Source organism: Perca fluviatilis, chromosome 14 (assembly GCF_010015445.1).
Source record: "Perca fluviatilis chromosome 14, GENO_Pfluv_1.0, whole genome shotgun sequence".
In the NCBI taxonomy this organism is placed as follows: Eukaryota; Metazoa; Chordata; class Actinopteri; order Perciformes; family Percidae; genus Perca; species Perca fluviatilis.
This window is the reverse complement of record NC_053125.1, coordinates 34,164,875-34,177,157: the sequence shown is the minus strand read 5'-3', so window position 1 is coordinate 34,177,157 and position 12,283 is coordinate 34,164,875. Positions and strand designations below refer to the sequence as shown.

The 12,283-nt window shown below is 39.2% G+C and overlaps 2 protein-coding genes across 4 annotated transcripts in view; both read left to right on the top strand.

Annotated features, from left to right (window-relative positions):
* LOC120572826 (programmed cell death 1 ligand 1-like) overlaps positions 1 to 12,283 on the top strand; it is a 147,359-nt gene that overhangs the window by 16,438 nt on the left and 118,638 nt on the right. The window lies entirely within an intron of this gene.
* Positions 1,113 to 12,283, top strand: part of LOC120572812 (coxsackievirus and adenovirus receptor-like) — a 93,082-nt gene continuing 81,911 nt past the window's right edge. The window contains exons 1-2 of one of the 2 annotated variants that reach the window (XR_005641496.1): positions 1,113 to 1,429; positions 11,898 to 12,031. Coding sequence is in view for 1 of the 2 variants with exons in the window: in XM_039822267.1 (XP_039678201.1) it covers positions 2,529 to 2,616; positions 11,898 to 12,254 (445 nt within the window). In the remaining variant the exon portion in view is untranslated. Of the gene's footprint in view, positions 1,430 to 2,206; positions 2,617 to 11,897; positions 12,255 to 12,283 lie in introns of those variants that run through there. The other variant, XM_039822267.1, reaches the window with a different exon arrangement.

Here is a 12,283-nt window from a genome sequence, read left to right as displayed (position 1 = left end):
ATACAAAAATATGTGTAAGAGGGAAGATTGTAAGGATGTGTTTGGAAAGAACAGTTTCCAAATGACAGACAGTATACCCGGTCCAATAAGGACTGCTCAACACCACCCAGAACTGACTGGCTCCAAAGAGACTTATCCTTGAGAGGAAGAGTGTTACTGACAACAGCGGAGGGAATTTATAGGCTTGCTTATTCTGCGGCCTCTTTGGATGTTGATTGTGGGGTATCGAAAATAATTGTCAATATGATGTTTAATTTTGTGTGGAAAAACAAAACGTCTATAATAATGAACACAAATCAGTGTGTGTGTGTGGGGGGGGGGGCTTACATTTTTTGGACTTCACAACTTGAAGCAACACCTTCTAAATCAACTTGCTCAGACAATTCATGAATAATCCAACATCACTGGGGAATTTTATTCCAAACTGTATATTTCTCTAAAATCGGTGGCCTGAATTTTCTGTTATTATGCAATTATAATTGTTGTTTATAAAAAATATATGCTGATTTAAATGGGTCTGATAACACTTTATTAAATCAGAATCGGACCACAGTGTTTCTGTTGCTTCCTGTTCATCCTGAAGGCTGCTGCGGCCTGCTCTCGTTTTAAAAGTGCAGTTCTTCTCCAACGATCCTGATGCACCGGCAGAGCAAGGTTAGGCTATTTGGGTAAAGGAAGAAGACACTCCGTCATAATGACAAGGCTTAGACTCGGGCATTGTGGTCTTGCATGGGATCTGGCGAAGATGGGTAAACATGAAGATGGACTGTGTGGAACCTGCAAACAAACAAAAAAACTGTGCAACATGTAGTTTTGGACTGTCTTCGGTACAAAGATGAAAGAGGACAGTTGCGCACTGCGCTATGTCACATAGGAATACAGCACATGACATTGAGAGACTTATTAAATCCCCCTGAATATAAATGTGAGATAGTGGAAGCCGTCATGGATTACATCTCTGCGACAGGACTACTCCACTGAAGCTGACAATACTTTTGACTGGTGCATAAAATGTCATGTGGGAGGCAGCAATATGCCGCAAGGCATCTAGTCTGCCGGAAAGCAAAATTACGAATCCCGCCATGGCCACGCCAAGCCTCGCCCTACGAAGCAGCTTGATTGGTTGGGGTTAGGCATTTCACCTCGAGTGGTTAAGGTTAGGGTTAGGGGATTGGTCAGGGGATAGGACCTCTACATGTAAGCATTGACGCCTGGCCAATTGTAGTGTGTGAACGCTATTGAAGGGCGGGTCTTGGCGTGGCCATAGTGGGATTCGTAATATCGCTGCCGGAAAAGCCAACAGAAGAAGAAGAACGCTCCTGATGCAAGTCACCGCCATTTTAGACCAGTAAACTACGGTTTGTTGGATGGTGATTACCCGGGTATGCTGAGGTAGTCTCTTCCTCTCGGACATAAGGCTTCATTAATGGTATGTATGTTCCTGTTCTGTGTATAATATAATGTTAGTTAAACTGGTGTGCTGTGTGAACTTTGAACACGGTTTGAGTATGAAGTGTGTGAACGTTTGTTTGTTCTGGGTTTATAGTATGAATGTCAGAATATCTCTTGTAGTATCTCTTAAGGGGAGCTGGAGCAGAGTGTTATATAGTGTCTATAACCATGGCCGTCAGTTTAGTCTGAAATGCGCTGGGGACAGACACGCATCCATGTTCTTTCTCTTTGGCACAGCTCAGGTTCTGAAAGACTCTGTCCATAGATTACTAATGTAAATGAATAAAAACGTGGTTTAATGGACCTAAACAACGATCAATCATCACCACATTTCTGGTTTGATTTTTTGACAGTTTTCAGTGGTTATGAGGACCAATGTGAGAGAGAAATGTGGTGATCATTGTTTTGGTAGGCCTACATTAAACCACATTAAGCTTTTTCCTCACCATAGGCGCCAACGAAGAATAAACGTTAATGTGAGATAACTGATAATCGTTGGATTTCAGTTTAGTTTTTTTTTTGACAAGCTTTATGGTTCATGACAAGATATGGCCATGATAAATTTGGTGATCGTCGTTGTTGAGGTAGCCTACATTGCACAAAATGTCCCGACAGTGTTGTGAGGAGTGGTGATAGCAGCGCAACAGCTGTCCTGCGGGGATAGGAGAGGTTTTTGTCGATTTTTTTTTTTTGCCATATATCGCTTAAGAATTATGTGTTATGAACTTTTATTTATTTTAATTGAGCTCGCTCGAGGTTTTCCAAAAAAAAGTGGTGGGTACAAAAATGAGTCATGACGAATATAGCCTTTGTATGTACGCGTCCGCCTGTGAAGTGTCGGTGGCAAAGGTGGGTGGTAGCTTATTTACTGTCTATGGGTGGTAGCTTATTTACTGTCAATGTGTGGTAGCTTATTTACTGTCTATGGGTGGTAGCTTATTTACTGTCAATGTGTGGTAGCTTATTTACTGTCTATGGGTGGTAGCTTATTTACTGTCAATGTGTGGTAGCTTATTTACTGTCTATGGGTGGTAGCGTTGAGGAAAGTAGAAGGGCGTGACTTCAACAGTTTCTGGATGCAGAGAATGCAGCTGGTCGCCTCTCTGTCAGCGCTCATGGCTCCTTTGATACTCCTGTTGATCCTTCTGTCTGGAGCAGCTTCTGGTAAATATGTTATTATGACAATATTCATGAACAACGTTAGTGATGTTTATTCATGTCATTCTGGTAAAATAGCTGCAGTTTACCCCCACATGGTTACGCTTTGTTGATGCGATTTATGCCAGCTAACGTTAGCTAGTTGAGCAGTAAGTGAGCAAAACAAGCTAACATCAAGTTAAAGCCGCTAAAGGGGGAGGTAGTCAGCCCAACACCGCGACCAGCCAGACCCGGAGGTCTGGGGTGATGCGTACGACGATATCACCGTTATCACCCGGTGCTGGAGACCGTGGTAAAGTTGGTTTTATATTGGACGTTGGATATTCGACACATTCGAAAAATCTATTATGCAGCTTACGCTTTCAACCTATTCATGTCAAACCACTTGTGATGAACTCAGCTAACCACCCTACACATTGCACAAAGCTTCTTTTTTCAAAAAACCCATCCTTTAATTTTTTAAATATTTTTTTATGTAAAAGAATGCTTTAAATCTATTATGCAGCCTGTCCTTTTGACCTATTCAGGTCAAACCACTTGTGATGAACTCAGCTAACCACCCTACATTGTCGAAAGCTTCTTTTTAAAAAAAAAAATTTAAAAAAAAAATCCTTATAATTTTCTTTTATATTTTTTATGTAAATAAATGCCATAAATCTATTATGTGGCCTGACCTTTTGACCTATTCACGTCAAACCACTTGTGATGAACTCAACTAACCCCTACACATTGCACAAAGCCTTTTTTTTTAAAAACCCATCCTTTAATTTTTTAAATATTTTTTAATGTAAATAAATGCCATAAATCTATTATGTGGCCTGACCTTTTGACCTATTCGTCAAACCACTTGTGATGAACTCAACTAACCCCTACACATTGCACAAAACTTATTTAAAAAAAACCCATCCTTTAATTTGTTTTATGTAAAAAAAATGCGTTTAAATCTATTATGTGGCCTGACCTTTCCGCCTATTCAGGTCAAACCACTTGTGATGAACTCAGCTAACCCCTACACATTGCACAAAGCTTCTTTTTTTTTAAAAACCCATCCTTTAATTTTTTAAATATTTTTTAATGTAAATAAATGCCATAAATCTATTATGTGGCCTGACCTTTTGACCTATTCAGGTCAAACCACTTGTGATGAACTCAACTAAGTCCCCTACATTTGCACAAAGCTTATTTTTTCAAAAAACCATCCTTTTAATTTTGTTTTGTTTTGTCTTTTTGCAGTATGTGTAGATGGTTACTGAGTTCATCACACAAAGTGTTATAGGTCAAAAGGTCAAAACCTAATAAATTATATTTGACATATAATTAAAAATATTAAAAAATAAAGGATGATTTTAAAATAAGCATTGCCGTAATGAAGGGATGAAGTTCATCACAAGTGAATTAACGTAATAGATCAAAAGTCGAGGCCACATAATATTAAAAGCATTTTTATAAAAGCAAAACAAAAAGTTGAGTACACAAAATGCTTTAAATATTAAAGGTTAATTAAATAAATAAGAATTAAAGGATGAGTTTTATTCAGAAGAAAAGTTATCTGACGTGAATAAAATCATGGCATTTATTACATAAAAATAAAGAAAAAGGATGTTTAAAAGAAGCTTTGTGCAATGGTAAGTGATTGAGTTACTATAGTCAAAAGTGACTTGCCGAACTGCATAATAGAATTAAAGCGATTTTACAAAAATATAAAAAAAGGATGTTTCTTTAAAAGAAGCTTTTGTGTGAATGAGTTAGCTGAGTTCATCACAAGTGAGTTTGACCTGAATAGGTCAAAAGATCAAGCATAATAGATTCAAAGCATTTTTTCATAAAAAATATAAAAAAATTAAAGGATGTTTCTTTTTTTTTTAAAAAGAAGTGTGCAATGTGTAGAGGTTGGTTAGCTGAGTTCATCACAAAGTGGTTTTGACCTGAATAGGTCAAAGGTCGAAGGCCGAATAGATTCAAAGCATTTATTTACATAAAAAAATATTTAAAAAATTAAATTTGGGGTTTTTTGAAAAACGAAGCTTTGTGCAATGTGTAGGGTGGTTAGCTGAGTTCATCACAAGTGGTTTGACCTGAATAGGTTGAAAGGGCAAGCTGCATAATAGATTTTTCGAATGTGTCGAATATCCAACGTCCAATATAAAACCAACTTTACCACGGTGTGCTGGAGTTGGTGCTGGCTCGGTTCGGATGAACGTGTTGAACGATGTTATAGCCTTAAAACGCTAACGTTCATCACCTAGCATTAGCATGACTGAGCTAACGCTAACGTTACTTTCCAACGTAGCACGTTAAAGGACAATACCTCGGAGTTAATACCACATGTATCTCTGGGACATGTTGTCATGTTAACCGGATGTGTCTCTAGCTTTAAACAAACTGAGTCCTTTTTGGGTTGAGTCCTTTCTGACTGACCGAGTGCAGTGTGTAAATGAAGCAGTACAGTCTTCCCCAGTCGTATTTACCCTGTACACTAATGCATGCAGCAGCAACACACAGGGACATGTTAGAATCAAACGTGCTGATACAGAGATCGTAGGTTTGATGCGGGACAACGATGAAACAACTACCGGCCGCGGCGTTTTCCTCGGCGACGGGGGCGCTTACGCCGAGAAGGTGGGGCCTATGGCGAGTGGATCGTGTCATTCAAAGGATAACCAGGAGAAGAAGAAAGAGCAGGTTAGCCTCCCCGTCGTCGCCAAACCGTGTGTAATTTTGAATTGGTTTAATAGGGATTGCAGACGAGAGACCAGCGGCGAGTGCATGTACAAACATTTTCCAGCGGTGATGTGGCGACGGCGTATGTTTAGAATTCCCATCAAATTTACGCCTACTAAAGACGTCTGAACTAAGTACATCGCCTTACTAACGTGTGAAACACACGCCTTCACTATCTAAAGACGTCTGAACTATGTACATCGTCAGGGTGACTTGTCCCCTAATATTGATAACTAGAGTACAGTATATTGTCATTGTTTAGATTCACATTTTGTTAGTGTTCTTTTGCTTACTTTCTGGTTCTTATGTGTTACTCATAATGTGTGGCTAATAATATCATCATGCTTATAAAAAAAAAAGTATTAAACTGCTGAATGAACACTCAAAATGTCTCCATGGCAACAAGAGACAGATGCCGTTTGAACAACAATTATAAATAAAATAGCAATTTGGCATATTTAACCAAAATCAACAACAATCATCAACTGTCTTACACCTTAGGACCGTAACGAAGGTATAGTCACAAGATATATGATTAAAATCATAAAAATAACAGCTTATATAGCTGGGGAGCTTGCAGCCTTAGTGATAGTTGCGTCCACTTGTTACCCAAAATGAACGTCAATTCACTCAAAAAATCAGTGATTTGGCTGGTCTTAGCTAGGCCAAATAGCTAGATAAAGAACAGAGAGCCAGCCCACACAGCGAGACCGTGGTGCTTTTGACTCAAATCGATTTTTTTTTTTAATTGGGGGTCTCTGCAAAGATACTAAATAAAGAACTTACAGTATATTTCAGATTTTTATCAGAAACTGCTTTATTGGCCAAGTAAGTGTAAACACAAGGGAATCGGAGTCTGGCTAGGTGTTGCTTTCAACACCGAAACAGACAAAACGTTACGGCTAAAAACAAAGATAAACAAGGTAACGTTAAACATGAACGTTTCACTACTGTGTAGGCTACAGATATAAGTTGTGTATATAATAAAGTGTATACATGCATACATATACACATACGTACATACAGTTACATGTAAATAGATCTATGAAGCTTATAAACAGTAAGGCAATTATAGTGCCAATGATCCAGTAGATGGCGCCGATGTTCAATCAATGTTAGAGTTACGCATTCTTCCAACAGTGCGCAGGTCACATAAGCTGATGAGATACTACAATTTAATTCATCGTATTATTTTTATACTGTCAGTAGGCTACTTTTAGAGCAACTTGTATAATGGCTAAAGGGCCTGGAACATGTATTGAATGAACTGAAATACGTTTAAACCTATAGGCTATATAGTCTTACTGTATATTGAACTTGAATTCACTCAATAAATGTTTTTTTTGGGGGCACGTCTGGCGACGACGCTAGGTGTGGCGGCGTACTTATCAACTACGATGTACACTGGCGACGGTGTAGTCAATCCACACGTTAGAGTCACACGACAGTCTCCTTTGGTAGGTTATCCGTGGCACTATCCACTCGCCATAAGTATTTTGGTAGTTTGCTCACTGGCACGACGTCCCCGCGACGTCGCTGCGCTACGCTTCAGCGACATATAGCCGCTCTCTCCGCGACGTATACATATATACGTCGTTCTAACGTATGCAATACATCGTAGAGATGTAGGCTTATATACGTTGTTCTAACGTATGCAATACATCGTAGAGATGTAGGCTTATATACGTTGTTCTAACGTATGCAATACATCGGTAGAGTATCGGCTTATATACATCGTTCTAACGTTATGCAATACATTGTAGAGATGTGCGGCTTATATACGTTGTTCTAGCGTTATGCAATACATCGTAGAGATGTAGGCTTATATACATCGTTCTAGCTTATGCAATACATCGTAGAGATGTACGGCTTGTCTCGTTCGCTAACGGTATGCAATACATCGTAGAGATGTAGGCTTATATACGTCGTTCTAACGTATGCAATACATCGTAGAGATGTAGGCTTGTATCACGTTGTTCTAACGTAATGCAATACATCGTAGAGTATGACGGCTTGTATACATCGTTCTAACGTATGCAATACATCGTGAGATGTGCGGCTTGTATACATCGTTCTAGCATTATGCCATACATCGTAGAGATGTATGGCTTGTATACGTCGTTCTAACGTATGCCATACATCGGTAGAGATGTGCGGCTTTGTATCACGTCGTTCTAACGTTATGCAATACATATCGTAGAGATGTAGGCTTGTATACGTTGTTCTAACGTATGCAATACATCGTAGAGAGTATGCGGCTTATATACATCGTTCTAGCATTATGCAATACATCGTAAGGTATGCGCGCTTGTATACATCGTTCTAACGTATGCCATACATCGTAGAGATGTACGCTTGTATACATCGTTCTAACGTATGCCATACATCGTAGAGATGTACGCTTGTATACATCGTTCTAACGTATGCAATACATCGTAGAGATGTAGGCTTATATACGTTGTTCTAACGTATGCAATACATCGTAGAGATGTACGGCTTGTATACATCGTTCTAACATTATGCCATACATCGTAGAGATGCAGGCTTATATAACGTCGTTCTAGCGATTGCAATACATCGTAGAGATGTACGCTTATATACATCGTTCTAACGTATGCAATACATCGTAGAGATGCAGGCTTATATACGTCGTTCTAACGTATGCAATACATCGTAGAGATGTACGCTTGTATACATCGTTCTAACGTATGCAATACATCGTAGAGATGCAGGCTTATATACATCGTTCTAACATTTGTTATACATCGTAGAGATGCAGGCTTATATACATCGTTCTAACGTATGCAATACATCGTAGAGATGCAGGCTTATATACATCGTTCTAACATCTGTTATACATCGTAGAGATGTAGGCTTATATACGTCGTTCTAACGTATGCAATACATCGTAGAGAGGCAGGCTTATATACGTCGTTCTAACGTATGCAATACATCGTAGAGATGTAGGCTTATATAACGTTGTTCTAACATTAAATATATCGTAGAGATGTACGCTTATATATCGTTGTTCTAACGTATGCAATACATCGTAGAGATGTAGGCTTATATACGTCGTTCTAACGTATGCAATACATCGTAGAGAGGCAGGCTTATATACATCGTTCTAACATCTGTTATACATCTTACAGATGCAGTCTCAGGTACATCTTCCTGACATCTCCTATACGTAGTACAGATGTCAGGAAGATGTGCAGATCAATTGATCCTGCATTAATCCATTTAACAAAACTGGTCAGTATAGGTCACACACAATTACTTTAAATATACTAAATACTAATTTACTAAATTGAATTGCTAAAGTAAGATAGATAAACCATACACAATTACTTATAATACATTTTATTTATAAAGCGCTTTTCAGGGTACTCAAAGACAATTTACAAAAGTTCAAATCATTATAGAAAAAAGCACACTGTAACACATTAAAATATATTCTTGTATGTAGCTAGATTTGGGGATAATTATCCTACTGTGGTCTATACTAAGGGCTAATGTACAAAAACACTACCTTGTGTTGTCTTCCCGTCAACCTTGAAAAAAAAATTATTAAATTTTTCTTCTACACATTTTCAGCGCTTATTTCTACGTCCCATATTTTCTGATATAAAACAAAAGTTGAAAACAGGTCAGTTTGACCCGAAGTCAACACAAGCTTAAACCAGGTTTTTTTTAAGTCTGAGACTGTGGGCTTCCCCTCAGGCAAAGAGCTGGGGCACGCACGTTTCCTGGGAACGGGGTGCAACGGCTTGAGTTATGTTTTCTCTCGTTTGATGGGTGTGTCTCTCGATTATTGGCTGTGTTCCAGGTGAAACCCAATTATTAGAGACTGTCTGTAAACCCATGGTAATAAAAAGGGCTTGCACACACAATAGGATGTCAAACACCTTGTTTCAGTTTTAAAAAACGTCACTTTCTCAATTTGGGAAATCTATGGGATCATGGTAATGTTATTTGAACCCAAACGCTTAACAATTGAGCCAAGAATAACATTTATTTATTAACAAAATTAATTATGTTTCTTAATCTGTAGGAGTCGCTGAAATATACAGTATTTCTCTCTTTTGACTACACACTCGTGAGCTGTATATCACTGCTTCACAACAGCAGTGTGTACATGTTGGAGAACAAAAACTAATTGTCACACTATATTGTCCACTTTCTATCATAATGTCAATTATTTCAGTAGCAAAAAAAAAATGCTGTCCCTGCTACAGCCTCTGCTCCAGTCTGTTGCCAGTCGGGGAACTCCTTGATGGCCGGCTTCGTACTCAGGAAAGTAGGGTCCCTCGGTGGTGCTGCTGCAGTGACAAGAACAAAAGATTTGGGTTTTGTGCGTTATTCGAAGAAGTATCTTTTAATACATTTTGTTTCATCTCCCTTTGTTTTTAAGAAGTGGTTGAGTAATATTTTTTTTTTTTGCAGATGTGAATAGAAGAATATGGCAAGTAGAATATGGCAAGCCAAATGTTGTTAACGTAGTTAAATTCTCTGCTAAATTTTCCTCAGAATCTCCAATTCAGCCTTTAAATATAATTGAACAGTAAGGACATTTGGTCAGTAGGGGGCGCTGCAGTCTGTGCAGTTTCATTTTGGATGAAGTTCAAGGTGGGCTGTTTACGGTAGAAGGGATACAGCTACGGCCAAAAGTTCCCGCAAAATCTAGACTAATATAATAATATATTTGTTATACTTTCACCCAGGAAAACGTGTTTCATTCCTCTAGAGTTTTTTATTCAAACCACGATCTGTTTCCTGAACTTAACAAGTCATTTTGGTGCCTAAACTTAACTGTTGTCACCGTAGCTGTATCCCATCTAGCCTCAACCGCTGTTACAGTGCTATTCTGACAATATGTATTTAGATCACTTTGTAAATTAAAGCTTTAAATAGCATGTTATAAATCGTCCCATAAAAAATACCATAACTTTCTCTCTAAAAGGACTAACATCAAGGTTTCATAGTAATCACAATTATTTAAAAAGTATTTACTTTTGAAACCAAAGGTGTCATTTTATGCTGCCCTCTCTTTACTTCCTACTCCCATTTTCAATTACGATTTTGTAAACTTACCACAGATGATTTGGCAAAGTAATGACTGGGAATATGGCAGCTTTCCACATTTTCCCGTTGAATATCTTGGTCATCATGGCAATTGAGAGATCTGAAAAATACAAACCTATACAAATTTAAAACAAGATAAGATCCTTAATTAATCCCACAGTGGAGGACATTTTCAGTGATTCTGCACCAAAAGGAAAGTGCAATGACAAAAGCATCAGTAAAAACGCAAGAATAAAGCAGTTAAAACTGTTCAGTATACAGACAGAAAGTTTAATAATACGGTATTGACAGTATTGCACAGAGGAGTTATTGATATTGCATAATAAGGTGTACATTGATGTTGCACGTGAGTAAATTGTCAGATAGGGTGCGTGTGGTCTACTTGGAGCAGTGTTGATTATAAAGTCTGGCAGCAGCAGGAAGGATGTGTGGTATATCTCCTTCACTGCACATTAGGGTTACATTTGAATACAGGCGTCCAGATGCTCAATAAACGATGCTTCCAAATGACCCGCGAACAACTGAGGAACCGTTAATGCATCTCACCGACATAGTTAATACGTCGCTGCGATGTATAGATTGCAATCATAATAAGATGTCCAGACGCTCAAGAAACGATGCTTCATTCTTCTTCTTTATGACCCGCGATCAATTGCAGACGAAGCGATCAATTGCATACGTCGTGCCGACGTATGTGTGCTTACTGGGAAGTGAGACTGTGTGTTTGTTCTGGGTTTATTAGTATGAAGGTCTGAATATTTCTTATTATAGGGGGGGGGGCTGGAGCACAGTGTTAAGGCCTATGCCGCTGTTTTCAGATGACGCAGCTGTCTCTTCTAAACCGAGCTGTTAGTCCCGCCCTCTCATGCAAATGCAAACCTGACTGACTTGCGCATGTGCAGAACGGATCGTGTACCAACCATTGACATATATTAACCATAACAGACTGCCTGCATTGACCACAGAGAACCGTGTCGGGAGACCGAGACTGCAGCAGATCACCTCTCTGTCTGCGCTCATGGCTCGATTAATACTCCTGTTCATCATTCTGACTGAAGCAGCTTCTGGTAAATATCAGCTGTTATTGTGAAAAGGTTGATGGACAACGTTATTCATGTTTATTCATGTCATTCTGGTGAAATAGCTGCAGTTTACCCCACATGATTACGTTTTCTTAATGCGTGTCCAGCCAACCTCTCCAATGGTTGGCAATCTTAGCCATTTCAAATGACAGACTTTACACTCTAACATCTGGCAGGCAAAGCCCTCCTTTATCTTTGGGCGTGCACATTTTGCTAATCTTAAATCTGGGCTTCCTCCCTAGCCAGAGAAAGTCCACCGCAACCTGTAGTTAAATATTTTGAGAGGTGACATCAGGCTACAGCGTGGTCTCGGTATCTCTACGTACCTCCATACGTAGCCATGGAGGTCTTTAGAGATCCCGTGACTTTTATTTATTACTATTGTTTGTTATTGTTTTTCAGAGCTGATTGTGGTACCAGTGCACCCTGGAGATGATGTCACTCTGCCATGTCAGGCTGCTGGTTCCTCCATCAGAGCTGTAGAGTGGACCAGACCTGACCTGGAGCCATATATCGTCCTCTTGTACAGAGATGGACACTTGGAGACAGACAACCAGCATCCATCCTTTAAGGACAGGGTGGAGCTGGTGGACAGAGACCTGAAGGACGGAGACGTGTCTTTAACTCTGAAGAATGTGAGCAGACACGACGCTGGAACATACGAGTGTCGAGTTAAAACCGATGATTCAACACTTACAAAGAGAGACTCCAACTCTGAGCCAATCAGAATCATCCATCTGCAGATTACAGAGCCAGCAGGTGAGGTAGTCTCTCTCAGTGAGTGTTTC